Below are 18,118 nucleotides of genomic sequence, written 5' to 3' on the forward strand. Positions count from 1 at the left end.
ATGTGACGCTGGGTTTCCAAACACTTCATCTGATATTGAATGAAACCTGTTCTGTTAAATGGCACAAACAGCTCAGTGTCTCAGGTTATACAGACAAGGTGGCAAATACCAAAAACTTTGCATTGGGGTCACTTTTGCAAGAGAGATGAGAGAGATAGCTGTGTGAAAATTGTTTAGTTAGCCTAGCTAGTGTATTATTAGATAGTTTATAATTAGCCTAGTTTGTTTATATTCAGTATTCAGTTTTATATTAATAAAAATCAACACACACCCACCTCACCTGTCCCATTACACAAGCACATAATAGAATACAGTATCAATGTGTCAGTTCCAACTGCACTGTAATCTGAACTGACAATATTAAACCACTCAATCAAACATGTATTTATCAAATGCACAACAGGCCTATTACCCTTTACAAAGACTTTTGTTTATATTTTTGGACTGAGAGTTTGTTTCCCAGTCATATCAGTGAAATCAACTAAGTTCTGATTTATTTTAAACCACACCAAATCTCCATCCTTGTATGAAACTATATTGGAAGAATACATCACAATTTCTACATTCTGTTTATTGTCTCACACAGATCTTTAATCATTCAATGAACCACAGTTTTGGCAAAATAACCTTGATTCAATATTGTCATCCTGATAACAAGACCACCGCATTACCGCTCCACCACAGAAATATACTGAAAAATAGAAGAACAGACTTCTAAGATTATCAATAGCTGTTGACTGCAGCTGCCAGCAGCTGTCAAGTAAATGGTTCAAGCAATTCATAAAGCCTTGACTCAAATGTTTCAATTGTCTCAGTGTTTCAGAAATATTTTTTCTGCCCATCAATTGTAACCATAGGCGGACTGGCTGTTAAATTAGTAAATAAAGAACACAATAACCTCAGGTATGCTTAACATGGGACTGCTTTTATTATTCACTCTATCTCTCTACTGTCAATCACTCTCAGAACTTGCCATGCATCGGCATAACATTTCAGCACTGTTGGAACGTTCTGTGCATATACATAACACTTGCAGTTCTGGCAAACGCCAAAAGGACCGGTCCATTTTTTTAGTTCACATCGCCAACACCACGCACCCCCCGGGGCCACACTTTGTCGGCTGCCCAGGACCACACTTTTGCAACTCCCCCCCAGGACCGCACGTCATTGGGACCCAGACTTCACCAGCTGTTGCCCCCCTGGGTGAACGTCCAGGGCCATTTTTTGGTCCCAGTCCACCACTGATTGTAACGACCTGTCTAGCCACAGGTGTTACTGGTAAACTGTCTGAAAGCATACTAGGATTTCTATTGTGAGAAAGATGTCACAGCAGAGGCACAGACAGGCAACATAATACTTTTATTTAAAATTAACAAATACAAACAGCTAAAGGGCTAAAACATAAAACAACAAATACTCAAAATAGCATATTATCCATTGCAAAATAAATAGAAAATATGCGCGGGGAACACAAGCCAAGAGCATGTGGACGTATCATGGTGCTTTTGATGTAAATCTATTGTAAATATAAGGTTTTCAAATAGTTTACCATGACCGTTAAAACTTGTGTAAACTGGTTTACAAATGTACAGAATTTTTAAACCATTAATTTCATGCAGTGATCGAGGTCAAATGACCAAGGAAAATTACATCATGGGGTTACCATGGCAACCAAAGGAAGACCTCTCATATATGATTGTACCGTATGTTCTTTAGAAACATCTTCGGAGGGCTTTGTTATACTTGACTAAACTATGTCTGGTATTATTCTACTTAAATTGGAGTCTTCCTTTTCTGCTCATCTATTGAGGGAGCAAATGTCTATCCATCAGCACAAAACCAAATGGGTAACCGATAACTTTAATCAACATTGACTGAATTTTTCTGATTTTTATTATGGATCTAATGTTCAACAACCTTAGTGTAAAAAGAAAAGGCAACATCAGAGTCATAAGAGCTGGTTTATGTTTACAGACTGAAATGATCAGACTTTACAATAAGGTATGGTGATTCCTAATGACTGAATATATGAATACCACAGGATAAACACATTACTATTATGTTAATCACATGTATTACAGGGGTAGGGTTAGGGTTCATGTGCTCAACATCAGAATTCAGATGATGGTCGTTATGCATTGATGTTGAAATCCTATTGTATTCATCTATTAATTAATGAGGAATTATGGTACCTTACTGTAAAGTGTTACCACAACAACTGTAGGGTAAAGAAAAGGAACATGTGGTTTATGTTTACAGACTGAAAGAGTTCAGCTGGACCAGTGAATTAATTACTCCAAAGGTTTTTTGATGCTTAATGACATCTGTTTATTCCAACATAAAGATTGTGAAATAAAGGAAAAGGGTGATTGTACAAGCTGTGTAAAGTTGTTATATTACGTTACAATCCAATTGTCCAGCAGATACTACATTCAGGAAAGTAATCAAAAAGAAGCTTGCACTCTGAGGGTGTGTATTTACTGTTTTAAGGACTGTTGCAGTTTTACTAGTTTTTGATGGTGAAATAATCCTTATAATCTAACTTGCTACCTATGGCCCACAATATCATGTAGTTCAGATCTATTTTTCAATAACACAGCCAACTTAGGAGAGGACTAAAAATGTGTGGTTGGGTATTGTGATGCAATGTTTTATTTTAATTTGTACCACCGTATATATATTTCCACCAATAATATAGCCATTGCCGGAGACAGGTTACGTACTGCACTTTTGAAGGTCTTTAATGTCTTTGAGGTTTATCACCACATTATAGTAGGCACCAAACACTGCAGTCTCAAGGGCTTTGGCTGCCACCTACATGGAGTAGAAAACCAGTTAACCGGCGTATATTCCCAATTAAACATTAGTACATGCATGCCATTGGTAGCATTAGTCTCAAACGGGTCCCATATCACTAAACTTCCCAGGGTTTTATGCTTGGCATTGTGCATTTTCAAAGCCTTGAGGAATGTTAAAAATAAATGTTAGAAATAGTCTGTGTTTGAGATCAAATAAGCCAGTGTGGTGAATCTGGTTCTTCAGCATTGTGTGATCATGTGATGCCTTCATGGGTCACCTCCCACTAAAGCATCTGCCACGGTGTAGCTGCCACTCCCCAGAGACTGGAGAAGAGACCAAGGTGCTCACATTAGGGTTCACCATGTCAGACCTTTACCTGTTGTCTGTCTTTTTTATGGATGATGCTTCTCCAGTTTATCTCTACTCATATTGTTCCAGTGCTGTGTACAGTTCCAAAATAAAAGGTGTTTTTTTGTGTTTAAATATATACAGATTAATGTGTTCCTTTATAAATGTTGCATAAAATATAGTTCATAACCAAAAACATTGAATGAAATTAAAAAACAATCAGCCAGGTCTGAAATATATTTTCCTTCAAAGAGAGTCCACATTACACTCATAGATTGTATTCTGCACAGTGTAGCACCAAAAATAATACATTAAACAAAATGTGATTAAAAATGTTACTGAAATACTATATGATAAGTCTCGGTTTTCTTATATACCGGTATAACACATTAAATCATAAGTACTAATCAATGATATATTTTCAGCTGACAGCGAACTGTACAGATTGATTCAGTTGTGAAATTTAAACTGTCACCCCACAGTATTTTAAAAACTTGACAAAGCTATATTTTAAAACCCCAAAATACAAGTTTTTATTGTTACAAAAACCTAGTGTTAACATTTAAATTTTTTCTTCATCAGAGGTAAAAGAGAAATACAAAAATATTGAATACATGAAAAAATACATTCTGCTAAAGTATTACCAAACGAAAGATGTACAGATAATATATAACTGTACACCTTTTGCAAATCACTCTTAATGTGAATGAAAAATGGAAGCAACATTCATATTTATATCACAATATCTATACATGTCATTTATTTCTAATGATGGAAAGGTATGTAACATATATATTGAGTAGACATACATGTGTTAGTGATTTCTAATTGTAGGTTTGAACAATATTTATTTATTAATTTTATTATTTATTTAAGTATTTAATTCCTTCCTCAAAACCCAAACCCCAAAAGCTGTAAAACCCAAAGGTAGGCGAGTGGTTTGTCCTGGTCTTCGGGAGCGCACCTAATTTAGGCATCTGCAGAACATGGCCTTCTAGTCAGAGTCAGAGTGCTGCACAAAAGAGGAAAAACATCAAACATTTTTCACAAATACATTATAAATCTCTTTTTCTTTCTCTATGCATATTTATGTGTATTAATGAGCCTTCTGAGCATCTATATTGAAGCAGCACATGTAAAATGGCCATTTACAGCCAAATGAGAAGAAGGTTGCTGTTGTTTTCCCCAAAATAAGACTGTTAACCAACTGTACAAAGCACAATGTAGCAAAATTTATAAAAAAAAGTGCCCAAATTGTTTAATTGCTGATAGTATAGATGTTACCCCTCCATGGTGTCCATGGTGCTTCTTGTGACCTCGGCCGCGTCCATGTCCATGCCCATGGCCTCGCCCACACCCATGGCAATGCTCGTGCCCATGCCCATGACAATGCCCATGCCCATGTTCGTGCTTGTGATTGTGACCATGACAAGGCTGAGTAGGACATGACTGGGGGCATCCACCTGGACCAGGGGGACAAGGTTGTGGGTATCCACCTGGGCCAGGGGGAAGAGGCTGGGGGAATCCACCTGGGCCAGGGGGACAAGGTTGTGGGTATCCACCTGGGCCAGGAGGAAGAGGCTGGGGGAATCCACCTGGGCCAGGGGGACAAGGTTGTGGGTATCCACCTGGGCCAGGAGGAAGAGGCTGGGGGAATCCACCTGGGCCAGGGGGACAAGGTTGTGGGTATCCACCTGGGCCAGGAGGACAAGGTTGTGGGTATCCACCTGGGCCAGGGGGGTATGGTTGCCCAGGCCCTGTGGGATAGCCCTGAGGGTTCTGGGGGAAGCCAGAAGGATTGTGATTTCCTACAGCCCAAGTGAAAAGATAATGGGAAAGATTACATAAATTGACAGTGGATGCTGTAAAATGTACTTTCTGTGTGGTAAATAATGTCAAGAGTAATTAAAACCAAAGGATAAAACAACACTGTGCTGATATTTAGTAAAAATTGTACTTGGAGTAGAAAACAAAGACACATCTGGATGTTTTCATGTGGAATTGAAACAAGGCCGAATTATTTAAGTATATAAATAAATATTATTATTAAATATATTATTTAAATATATAAAATATTCAGCAGTTAAACTTAACCAATAATAATAATAAGTGTAAGGGTAATAGACTATAGTGTAGGGTAATAGAAAACATTACCTGAATTTTGGCCCCACATCTTGAAATTTTTTACCTAAAAGTTGCGATGGACAAAAAGGTGATTTAATTGTCAAAATCCAACCTCATGCACAAAATGAACACAAAAAACGTAATCAAAGTTATTTTGAATGCATCTGACATTTAACTGAAATATACACCTATCAGCTATAACATTATGACCACTGACAGGTGAAGTGAATAACACTGATAATCTCGTTAACATGGCACCTGTCAGTGGGTGGGATATATTAGGCAGCAAGTGAACATTTGTCCTCAAAGTTGATGTGTTAGAAGTAGGAAAAATGGGGAAGCGTAAGGATCTGAGCGACTTTGACAAGGGCCAAATTGTGATGGCTAGACGACTGGGTCAGAGCATCTCCAAAACTGCAGCTCTTGTGGGGTGTTCCCGGTCTGCAGTGGTCAGTACCTATCAAAAGTGGTCCAAGGAAGGAAAAGCGGTGAACCGGCAACAGGGTCACGGGCGGCCAAGGCTCATTGATGCACGTGGGGAGCGAAGGCTGGCCCGTGTGGTCCGATCCAACAGACGAGCTACTGTAGCTCAAATTGCTGAAAAAGTTAATGCTGGTTCTGATAGAAAGATGTCAGAACACACAGTGCATCGCAGTTTTTTTACGTATGGGGCTGTGTATGGGGCCACAGACCAGTCAGGGTGCCCATGCTCACCCCTGTCCACTGACGAAAGCGCCTACAATGGGCATGTGAGCATCAGAACTGGACCACAGAGCAATGGAAGAAGGTGGCCTGGTCTGATGAATCACGAGTTCAAGGTGTTGACTTGGCCTCCAAATTCCCCAGATCTCAATCCAATCGAGCATCTGTGGGATGTGCTGGACAAACAAGTCCGATCCATGGAGGCCCCACCTCGCAACTTACAGGACTTAAAGGATCTGCTGCTAACGTCTTGGTGCCAGATACCACAGCACACCTTCAGAGGTCTAGTGGAGTCCATGCCTCAACGGGTCAGGGCTGTTTTGGTGGCAAAAGGGGGACCTACACAATTTTAGGCAGGTGGTCATAATGTTATGGCTGATCAGTGTATATACATATTTCTAGGAGATGCAACACTTTTTGATATCTATGGAAGGTGCTCTCACTGTGAAGATGTAATGAGGCACATTTTGAATTAAAAAATAATAATAATAAGTTCAAATAAGTGCAAATATGTGTATGGAAATTCAACTTGAAATTCAAAACTGTTCTGGCCAATTTCCAAGTCAAATGTTAAGTTACCACCTCTAGCTGCTCTCTTCACTGGCTCAGTGAGGCAGATTTTGCTAATTTGGGATTCAAAACAGTGCACAAATATGCCCAATTTGGTATTTTTAGTCTGTTAGTCAAAGACAGGTCATTATCTATCAGGTACATATAGATAAAATAAAGAGGATTGCACCCGTCAATCTTCACTCTGCTGTAACTGGAATCCTAACACATAGTATTTCAAACTGGATGACCCTTTACACAAGATCTCCGTGTATTTATATCAATGATAATAGGATCCAGACCTTAGACAGAATGAGTGAATATGAATCTCTGAAATTGTGCTACAAAAAGCAATGGCACACAGAGGTACATGGTATACATTTATTTATATATAAAAGGAAGTTCAGTATTAAAACTTTTTTAATTGTAAAACAAATTGATTGAAATGACACAGAATACACAGTGTTCTTACGTGTAATTCATAAACATAATTAAAAAACACATTTCAGGGCAAGTTGAATAATAAGAGAGTTCTACTTACTGGTGGTTGATAATCAGCTATCAGTGTTTACTACTGAAGAACCGGCTGCTCAAGTATTCATCCTATTCCAGTTCCCCTCCCACCCATTCAGTCATGTGCTTGGCTGGAGGTGTGGCTGGGTGTTTCAGTTGCTGTGGGAAAACAACTTAATTTGAGCAGCAATGTCTACCAGAACTGAAAATGTACCTTTGTAGATATAATTACAACAAGGTACGGTATCTGTAGTGAATGTAGGTGATCCCATGTGATCAATTATCCATGCACGTTCCATACTCCTGTCTTGACAATGCATTCAGAAATAATACATTGTATAAAATTAAATATATACAATTATACATGATTTATTAGTATTCATTTTGCATTTCTGAAACAGATAATTATAGGCCAATAAAGGGTAGGGAGTTGTAATGTAGTAAAAACACTATCATAACCCTCAAGTTTATATTAGTTTGTTAACGTGCAATTTTACCAGCATTATCAAACAACTAATAATTGATATTGCAGTGAAAGGATTTTAGTTTAATGAAGCATTTCCCTTATAAAGCATTCATAACACCAAGCCAATGAACATCAGAACATCTGCGCTGTTATTAGTGCTGCAATTACAGACCAAAGTAAACACACTGCATGTGGCTTTATTATTCATCACCGTGTTCAGTGGTATGAAGTAATGAAATTTAAAATGGTTTGTGATGCAGTAGGGCTGGGCCTTCCTTCTTATTAAAATGTTAACTGACATTAAAAACATCCTCTGGTCCCTGAATAACGGATAAATGATCCTAATCACAATGTTGGAAGCTGCAATTGAAGGAAGAAGTAAGTGAACTTACCGCCATCACAAGACAGACACAGTTCACAGTTTCCTGTTCATATTGGTCTGACTGACAACATATAGGCCAATCAAACTGTTTGCACAAAACCAGATGGATACCCAGATACCAGGTGTAAAGAAAATATAAAAACCAAAAAGTTAAAATACGTTCAATATACAAAATAAGTTTGAGTAGATCCACTAATTACTTGAATATTCGATTACTACAAAAAATGACAACTTTAATCAACATGAAACTGGCAGCATTTTTCTGAAGTTTATTATGAAACATGTTGCAGACGGTGCATTGGATCTCTCTCTCTCTCTCTCTCTCTCTCTCTCTCTCTCTCTCTCTCTCTCTCGCTCTCTCTCTCTCTCAAACCAGTGGGTTTATTCTGGGGGGGAGGGGGGGAGACAGCCCTGGCTTGAGTTTCCCTCGCTTGTGGGCATTTGAGGATGCCAACCATGATTGGACAAGGAGGAAAGCAACATGGAGTACGGACTGGTGAGTCTTCTAGCCAGGGTAAGACTGGGGAGAATTTGATTTGGACAATTTGTCTCCTTACCGGGTATTTAGAGTCTGGGCTAGAGCTGGCCTGGGCTTGTTTTCTTTAATTTGTTTTATTTAGTTGGGCTGGTTTTATAGATAGGCTGGTTTCTGTTTACCAGATGGAAATAGTTCAGCTGGACCAGTGAATGAATTTCTCCAACTGTGTTTAATGTTTAATGACAGCAGTTTATTCCGACATAAGGATTACGAAATAAAGGCAAAGGGTGATTGTACAAGCTGTGTAACGTTGTTATATTGCATACAAATCAAATTGTCCTGCAGATATTAGATTCATGAAAGGAATCAAAAAGAAGGTTGCACTCTGTGTGTGTATTTACGGTTTTAATCTGTGAATGTAGCGGACAGGGTCTGATCTGGGTGTATTTTCACTTGTCCTTCATCGTCTTCTGTGGTCAGCAGCCTCCAGTATGGCAGCTGCACTCTCTTTGGCCTCCAGCAGCAGCACAGAGGCCCTATCCTGGGTCTGCAGGAAACAGATACACACAGCAGGTCACTTCATGGACTTACTCCAATGCCACTGAAGCACCTGCTGTCAAGGAGGACAGGGGCATTCCAAGACACTTCCTCTCCAGTTGCCTTTTCATGTCTGCCCGTTTCAGAAAATAAGGTTAAACAGATAGTTAATCAGTGGATTAATGTTCCTTTACAAAGGAACTGCATCTCTTTCTGAAACAATCTTAAAACACTGAATATGACAAAGACTGTTACAGTTTGAATGGTTATCCTTATCTAACCTGCTACCTATGGCCCACAATATCATGTAGATCAGATCTATTTTTCAATACCTCAGCCAGCTTAGGAGAGGACTGAAAATGTGGTTCGTTAATGTGAAGCAATGTTTTAATTTGTACCACAATATACATTTCCACCAATAATATAGCCATTGCCGGAGACAGGTTACGTACTGCACTTTTGAAGGTTTCGTCATTAATGTCTTTGAGGTTTATCAACACATTGTAGTAGGCACCAAACACTGCAGTCTCAAGGGCTTTGGCTGCCACCTACATGGAGTAGAAAAAAAAGTTAACCAGCGTATATTCCCAATGAAATATTAGTACATGCATGCCATCAGTAGCACTTGTATCAAACCAGTGACATATCACTAAACTGCCCAGGGTTTTATGCTTGGCATTGTGCATTTTCAAAGCCTTGAGGAATGTTTCAAATGAATGTTAGGAAGAGTCTGTGTTTGACGTAAAATAAGCCAATAAGTTTGGTCAATCTGGTTCTTCAGAATTGTGTGTATCCTGATCCTTAATTTATTAAAACCCTGACATACTCACTACTACAGTGTCTGTCATGGTGTAGCTGCCACTCCCCAGTTAGAAGGAAGCAAAAAGCAGGCAGAGACTGGAGAAGAGACCAAAAGTGTATTGTTGTTCTTTATTTCCACCTGGCCATACCTGCAGGTCTGACTTGCAGGCCAAGTTTCCATAGCAGACCATCTCCTTCAGGCTGGGCCACAGCACACTGACTCTCTCTGCCAGAGACAGGGGCACTCCCACCGCCCTCTTCAGCCCCTCCTGCATCGCAGCCTCTCGTCTGCACAGAGCACACGTCACACAACTGCACCTCACACACTACAGCTCACATTACAGCTATTAGAATAGCAATGGCCTGGCACCATTACATTGTCAGCTGTCTACCTTATCACTTTTTGCTTCAGAAAACAAAAACAAACAAGCACAAAAAATAAATATATGGCTATTGGATGCAGAAACAGATTTTCACTAACAGAAGTCAAATCATTATTTTTGCTACAGAACTGTCAGTGTCTCTCAGCCACTGCTGTAGTAGTCTATCAACCTACCTTTTAATTTCATCGGTTGTCTTTTTTGGCAGTTTGAGTGCACTCTGAAAAATAAAAGGGCAACAGATTTCTGTTAGGAACGTAAGCACAGCTACTGGAGATGGAAATGAAAAACTATTTGGAAAAAGGAAGCCCTCATTGTTCAGGGGTGTTGTGGAGACTTATTCCAGAGATGTTATGACTGACGCAGTGAAATCAGCCTTGACTTCCAGCTTGCTTTTCTGACATTTAAAAACAGGAACAGGAGACAAACTGTATATAAACTGGATAAACGAACCATTGATACATGATGGCTAATTGTTAGCAGAAGGGGAAGTGAAAGTTGATTGTGTAAACTCAATGCCGGATACAAACAAAACATTATAAGAGCCATCCAAGTGTTGCACACATGACTTTCTACAACTTCCATGTTCCTTACTCCACCCTCTGGCTGTAAACATCCAAAGCACAGTGCCTTGTACATGCTCCTTACATGCAGCTGCCTACAGCATTCCAGCTGAGCAACACACCACTAACTACGTACATCTCCAGATAGTTGCTATGGACACATAATCAGGAGTGCATTTGCCCTGTTTTTTTTTATAAAATGTCAATGCAAGGGCTCATCTGCCAAGCGAAAAGGGGGATGATAAAACAAGGGCAGAAACTTGCAAAAGGGTATGTTTTGTACAAGAAAAAAGAAAAACTGTAATTACATGAAAAAGTTATTTTAATATATAGAAAATGCTTTGTTCTTAGAAGTAAGTGGCTGTGGAAGCAGTACTTCATGTAATGGTGACCTGGTTCAAGCCCTTTCACTTCTGAACTCTGGTGTTTACACATATAGAGGTTTGTCCTGCAGTGTCTTGTCTTGAATTGAACCAAAAGATGCAGCTGCTCCTGACATCCAACGACTGAACTGCTGCAGCACTGTAGTGTGACAGGGGCCTGGTACATTGTTCCAGTTAATTCTTAAAGGCAATTGCTTCTCATAATCACCCACCATGTAACTGTTAAAGGCCGTAGAGTCTGCATCCACCATGGAGATAAGCTCATTCATTGCTTGGTGGAAGGGAGGGATCAATCTCCTCATCGTGCCATCCAGGGACTCAAACTGTCTCTTTCCGTAAGTCATCTGTCCCACCATGCACCCAAGAGCGGCTCCCTGGAGACACAACACAAAACATCGAGTTGAGGACTTCAGGAGGAGATAACATGATCAAACACTGACACACTCGCAGACATGTTTCTTGTTGGTCTTCGACAAATCTCAGGTTTCAGTAAGGAGAGGAAGTTAAGTGAGGTGGACACTTCCACTGACCATTTTAAGTCACTCTTTATACCAAGTTGTATTAAAAAAACAATTAAATGACTGGAGAAAAATAGAAAGGTGGACAGAGCTTAGAATAAGCATTCGAATCAGACCAATCGCCATAGTTACACTAAATCGTATCAAACTATATAGTCCTCTTGGTAAGCTCAAAATCCACCCTGTTGCTGAACAACCATGATCTTTCAGGTTTTTCTCCAGGAGCAGGATTGGCCACACTTGCTCTGGGTGTGGTTTGAGGCACAAGAACCATGCACAGTGTTCACATAGAGACATACCATGGCGGCGACGGCAGCTGACACTGAGCCCCCTCCAGGGGCAGCTGTCCGGGCTCCCACGCTCCTGATGAACTGCTGCAGAGGCAGAGAGACCAACCGTTCGTCCTGCTCTGACTTCTCCACCATGTACCTGGGACACAGGCACACTGCTGTTCAGCCACGGTACTTCAAAGCGCAGCTCTGAGTGTACTAGGATTGCATGGCTGTTTACTTACTCAATAATTCTTTCTTTCGCAACAAAAGGTCCAAGTGAATCTAATCCCAGACGACTGATAACCTGAAGTAAAAAGGCACACGTTACACTCTGCTAGAAGGTCAAAGAATGAGGGTGCTGTCTGACACACAACCTTGGAGCGAATAATGTGGATGGTGGGTAGAAGTACAACACCTTCCTAGAGGATGTCTCCATCTTATTTGTTGCTTAGCTTTTCATAGATAGACATTATGCCACCACATGGCAAGTGCTTTGTTATTCGACGGAAAGTGGCTCTGGGAGATTTGTAGAAGTTCATGCAGTAGTGTCAAAATGATTCCAGTCCTTTTTCAATCAAACATTTATCAGGTTCAGTCACTTTCCTATGTAAATATTTAAGGTTTTGCTAGGTGGAAGTACAGTGTTAGTACTCTCTGCCCAGTGAAGATGCATCTGAACCGACTCACCAGTCTCACTTTGTGCTCCTCCTCCAGTATGAACAGGCCATCTCTCTGTATGTAGAAATCTGCGCAGTCCAGTACGGCTTTGAGAGGGATCAGGCCCACTATCTGGGAGCCCACGACAGGCAGGTTCAGCTCCTGGTGAATAATGAATGTCAGGAAAAACAATCTGCATTTCAACAATACAGTGAAATTACAGAATCTGTAATTAGCAGTGATTTAGATCATTTTTACATACTTTCATATTGTTTATTTGGCTGATGCCCTTTGTCATGATAACTCACTTGCAATTAAACAGATCATATATCTGTGTAAAAATGTACAGAAAACAATAAACAGGAACATGTTATGTGAGATGGAGGGCTATAGCATGTTTGAATAGCAAGCATGATGAACTAACATTTAAATACAAATGAAATTGACATAAAAAAAATAAAAGTCATAATAAACGACAAACCATTACAAAGGACAGATCCCTCTATAATCAGTTATTTTCTCGAGAGGCCAGACCAGCTAGCACCAGATGGTTCCAACCTGACGGAGCTGGGGATGATTCTGTGTCTCTTCCAAGTCTACACTGTTTCAAACCTTCATTGTTGTTGCTTTTATAATTTGTGAACGAATAAATAAAAGCAGGCTGTCTCACCTCCGCATCTTTGCGGATCTCCTCGTAGACAGTGTGCAGTGCCGTCTCTTCGAAGTCCATTAAGTTGGTGGATACTTGGGCAAGGTTGGCTTCATCCAGGTACCACCCCATCCCTTGGACCTTCTTCAGACGGCCAGGCTGCAACACAGACACAGGCCTGAACTAACTGGCTACACGAGCTACACAGAAAGCCTCAGTGCTGAAGCTTTGTGCCAACTTTGTTTGAAATAAACATATAAATATTTATAAGAGCAAGAGGGAATATATGTATGCGTTAATCTATTTCCTTCAGGAGTTAAATTGATTAAGAAAAATACTGAATTACCCAAGGAATTATGTGTCTCACTGGGACAATTTGTTCAGTTTCTGTTTTATTTAATACTTGAAGAAGATTAACAACGTCCTTTCCCAGTGTCTGATTTCTGTAATAATCATCAATCTATAAGGCATTTAATGAGATTATAAAATAAAACTATCAAGTCCCTCTTATTTCCGAGAGGACTGCCACAAGGCACACGCAATTCCATATCAAACAGATTAGAGGCCTAGGGTTCTTGGCATCTGTGAGGAAAAGATTGAATTCAGTCCAAGTTTCTATTCCTAATGCAGACACAACAGAGCTCTACTGCTCTTGGAAAATGTCAAATATCTTTCTGCATGTATATTTCAATATTTTAAAATAAAAATCATTATACTTTCCTAGGTTTTTTAAATGTAATTTCCATCATATGGCTCGGCTTTGATATAGACCTATTTGCTTACGTGGCGGTACTTCTATTTAACATAAGTAATTGGATTTTTGTGCCTTTATTTCTGCTAAATGCTCTTCAAAAGAAGGAGTCAGTGGTACATTAACAAGGCCCCCAGCCCTCAGCCTAGGGCCTTGTCAGTGTGGGTTAGGCGCTGTGCTGTGCAGTCCATCAGCCCACCTGCTCTTGGCCGCGCCCCTGCTCCCGGATGTCCAGCGCGATGCGGTGTGCCTGCTCCTTTGTGCTCAGCAGGTTAACGTTGTAAGCGATGAGAAACTTGCGTGCGCCTGTCACTGTGGCTCCCCAGGTGGGAACGAAACTCGATGGACCGAAATCAGGAGCCCACTCTGGCTTCTTCAGCTGAGGGGCGGGACACAAATAAATAAAAGAAGTGCTTTCTGTCCCTACATGGCTAGGTACACAAAAATGCATTTTCATCTCGTGGAATTTGTTTTATCTAGAATTTGTATAGGGAGTTCTAAAACTGTTTGGTCCTGGCATGGTTAATGTTAGTAAATTGAAGTCATAAGGACTATTGAAATCTGTGCTAACCTTTTCAGGCAGAGCTTCATACTCTCCAGCCCGAATGGAGGGCAGAGATTTCCTGTTGTCCTTGTGAGCTGCCTCCCCGTAGAGATACACTGAGGAAAGAAATCACTTGACTGTTCATTGTGTTACGAGCATTTTCTTTGCCTTAGTGGACACGTGGAGCAGAAGACTTTCTTACGGAGCAGTTTTAGAAACATGAGTGTTGAAATTCATGATTATGTCCGGGTGGTGGGCATTATCACTGTGTAGGTGTCACCTAAGACTAACCATGAATACCACTTTTAAAAGGCATAGACCCCGTTCTAAGCAGTCATGACAAAAAGAGCATTAGCATTCTTAGTCACTGCAGAAGGTCTTTTCTTTGGATTGTGATGGTTATCTTAGGAGGGATAACTTTATTGCTGTTGATAAAAAATAACTTTTATAATCAAGTAGCGTATTTTAAAGGTTTCATCTGTAAATACAGAATTGGAAATGTGTGGAGCTCAATTGTAAGACTCACCAGGCACATGGAGGTCGTCTGCCAGCCGCTGCCCGAGTTGGTTCCCGCAGCTCACACACTCCTCCATGGTCACGTTCTTCACCGGGATGAAGGGACACACGTCCATGGCGCCCATTCGCGGGTGCTCCCCTACAACAACACAGTCTGCATTCAGCGGTGGGGAAGGCTTATTTGATATCTACAGTGGAGTTAGTGTGCCATGGCACTGTACCCGGTCTTCACTGAGCTTCATCTTCTTGCAATTGCCCATGTTCTTCATGCTGAATTTATTTCAGTTGAAAATCAAAGCAGGATGTTAATTTGACTCCGCAGTTGGTACGGCAATTTCCTAATCTCTTTATCAAGGCAGATTAAATTGATCAAATCTGGATCCACTCCACCTCACTGGAACTCTTGAACACATAATTAATTAGGAGACCTCTAACCTTTAACTATGTATCTGTGGCCTCCTAATAATGCATGAGAAACCGGGCTGACCTGAGTGCTTGGACATGTCAATCAGCTGGAAGGCGACTCGGGCAGCACTGAGTGCCCCCTCCACCACAGCCTGGGGGGAGCCTACAAATGTGTAGACTGTGCGGTTAGTGGAAGGCCCAGGGTCCACATCCAGCAGGCTGCAGCCCGGTGTGCTGGAAATAGCTTTGGCAATGGCATCTATCACCTGAAAACACATTGATTCTCTTACATGGTTTTTCATGTCTCTGTTAAAATTATAATTGTATTGGTGTTGTTTCCTTGGTCGTTGGGAGTACACACACAGCTGTGCTGCACTCAAAGACGCATTTTTTTTGCTATTGTAGACATTACATTAACATACTTTTTAATGGAGAACAGTTCTACAGCTGTAAAATACAAACAAAAACTGCATCTGGTTTAGATTACAGATTACATTATGACACTCTGAAGCACTAGAAAACAGTTATCTTGGCTCTATAATAAAAGATTGAGAAACATTAACTGCTATTTGATAAAGAAAGTAAATTATAGCAGTTAAAACTATAGCAGTATTTGTGCCAAAACCATAGCTTTACCTGTGAAATATTTAATTTACGTCAAATTAAATGTTAAAATACATTCAATGTTTTTTGGGACTACATGCACATACTGTTGTAGTTTTGCAGAAACTATGTTGGTTTAATGGAGTTGTATTGTCAGTCTAGTTTACAATGCCATTAGTTCACTGCCCTGTAGTGCAGCTTAAACCACACTGGATGAAAGAGCTTCAGGTTTCCCACGGAGCACAATTAACCACAGACAGATAAGGACTTTGACTTGCACTGTACCTCTTTATTTCTTCCTTCTGAAAAGTTGGGGACACATTCCACAAGCTTAGCCATGACCTGCAGAAATCTCTTCCAGAAAACAAAGAGCAAGGAGCTGTATGACAGGACAACAGGGCAGCAAATCCACAGACTACCCAGAGTACAAAAACATTTACCTCCTCTCTCTCAGGTTGGTGCTTTCAAGGACTAAGGACTCTGAGAATCATTAACTCCACTGTCCTGTATTTAGGCCACATGGTAAAGATTGTGTTGCCTGTCCTAATAATTAGCGAAGGCCATGAACCTAAGTGTGTCCAATCTGCAGCTACTGAGAGACACTAACCCCCAGACAACACTTTGATTAGACCAGTGCTTCTCAGTGCAAACACACACTGAAACAAAAGCAGCAAATGAAAGAAACTGCAAGTACATTCATGCAAGTAGAAATACTTGTAATTTAACATTCAACTAGACACAGTTAACCTGAACAAGGTTCTATAGTAACAGTGTGTTCAGTAACAGAACACTAAAGGGGAGATTAATCCAGCAATCTTTCAAATTTAAATCAAGACTTCCTTTATTTATTTATTTTCATTTCATAACCAAAACATGGTAAAAGGACTGAAAACCTCACCTGCTCTCACTCCTTCATAGAAGTCTCGTCCTGTCTGCAAGAGAACAACAACACACATGAACTACACCAAAATCCACAGTAAGGGACACTGAAAACAGATGAAAAGAAAATCAAGACACAATAATCTGTCAGAATGAAAACAGGACAAGATGGAGGGGGGGAAGTTGGCAGGGGGTGGGCAGCTAAACAGCACACAACACAGGAGATGGAAATATGAGGCACGGATGTTCTCCAGTCCAAGCTACCCACCATGCAAGCCTGGCAAAGCCTGTATTCCATTACAAGGACATCCTGCAGGGTCATGGTGGCTCATGTTTGAAGCTGCCTGAATGTCATCTTCAGAGATGTAAGAGACATCTTTGAAAGGGTCTATAGAAAGTCAAGAAAAAGGGAGGCATGAATCAACAGTTCTTTACTTTACTTTTGACTCTGTCCACCAGAACCGTTCAATAATAAACATTACAATTACAATCATAGCAGTCTTGTTAACTTGCACTCATAATAACAGATACATTACTGATGCAGTTCTGCTTACTGTACACAGAAACAAAACTACTTATAAATAGGACAATGAACCATTATTTTCACTGATAATTTAAACGTTTGTGCTTTAACAAATATTTTTCCTTACTCGGGTGCTTATAAAATTACCTTTTCTCTCATTAAATCCCTGTGGATTAAGATGTCTGTCAGAGGTTTGTAGCTATACTAGTCTACCAGCATATGCTGTAACAGAGTTGAAGACAGCGAGTAACCTTACAACTAGCTGTGGCCTTTCCATTATACATAGGGGAGGGGACATATATATATATATATATATATATATATATATATATATATATGCATTTTATTACTAAATGTAATTTATATAAAACACAGAAAAGTGAGAAATTGTTCGGATTACCCATCTGGAGAAAGACAGTAAAGTTGTTCTATGTCTCCAGAAATGAAGCGGAGAGATTATTATTCATTATCATATTATTCAGTAATCATTATTACTGGGACTTTGGGACTGGGATCTTCGGATCTGCTTTTAGAGTTTGCCAAAAACTTGCAAATACAACCATTCCTATTTTGAGCAAATGCTTGATCACATTTAATGGAAAGTGAAGATAAGATTTTCATTATTGTCATATACTTATATTTGAGGATTGTTTAAGTATTTATGCATAACTGTAGCCACAGTCACTAAAGTTAAATATATATATATATATATATATATACTCAGCAAAAAAGAAATGTCCTCTGACTTTCAACTGCTTTTATTTTCAGCAAACGTA

General features: G+C 40.0%; 1 protein-coding gene across 3 annotated transcripts; it reads right to left on the reverse strand.

Moving 5' to 3' along the window:
- Positions 1–1,342: 1,342 nt before the first annotated feature.
- ftcd (formimidoyltransferase cyclodeaminase) lies at positions 1,343–16,394 on the reverse strand. 3 transcript variants are annotated; one of them, XM_066688566.1, is made up of 17 exons: positions 16,226–16,393; positions 15,420–15,603; positions 14,943–15,071; positions 14,444–14,532; positions 14,072–14,251; positions 13,143–13,280; positions 12,503–12,634; positions 12,058–12,119; positions 11,843–11,972; positions 11,238–11,399; positions 10,256–10,299; positions 9,849–9,987; positions 9,351–9,446; positions 7,064–8,908; positions 5,302–5,335; positions 4,432–4,610; positions 3,351–4,159 (listed from the first exon to the last, which is right to left on the reverse strand). In XM_066688566.1, the coding sequence occupies exons 1-14, from the start codon at positions 16,277–16,279 to the stop codon at positions 8,822–8,824; spliced, it is 1,626 nt and encodes a 541-aa protein (XP_066544663.1). In that variant the 5' UTR covers positions 16,280–16,393; the 3' UTR covers positions 3,351–4,159; positions 4,432–4,610; positions 5,302–5,335; positions 7,064–8,821. The 3 variants fall into 3 exon arrangements, with proteins under 3 accessions (XP_066544664.1, XP_066544663.1, XP_066544662.1); XM_066688565.1 differs by having other exon boundaries at positions 4,432–4,955; XM_066688567.1 differs by lacking the exons at positions 3,351–4,159; positions 4,432–4,610; positions 5,302–5,335; positions 7,064–8,908; positions 9,351–9,446 and adding an exon at positions 1,343–2,814 and having other exon boundaries at positions 16,226–16,394.
- Between the last annotated feature and the right edge of the window lie 1,724 nt (positions 16,395–18,118).

The sequence above is a fragment of the Amia ocellicauda genome, chromosome 16, assembly GCF_036373705.1.
Source record: "Amia ocellicauda isolate fAmiCal2 chromosome 16, fAmiCal2.hap1, whole genome shotgun sequence".
Lineage (NCBI taxonomy): Eukaryota > Metazoa > Chordata > Actinopteri > Amiiformes > Amiidae > Amia > Amia ocellicauda.

Bases quoted from the DNA above. Each gene is read 5' to 3' on its own strand.
- ftcd (XM_066688566.1), bottom strand. From the start codon at position 16,279: ATGGCTAAGCTTGTGGAATGTGTCCCCAACTTTTCAGAAGGAAGAAAT. The intron at 9,988-10,255 runs GTAGGTTGATAG...TGCTCTGTGCAG, and splicing joins ACAACCGATGAAATTAAAAG to ACGAGAGGCTGCGATGCAGG. The intron at 8,909-9,350 runs GTACGTAACCTG...TGTTTCCTGCAG, and splicing joins ACGAAACCTTCAAAAGTGCA to ACCCAGGATAGGGCCTCTGT.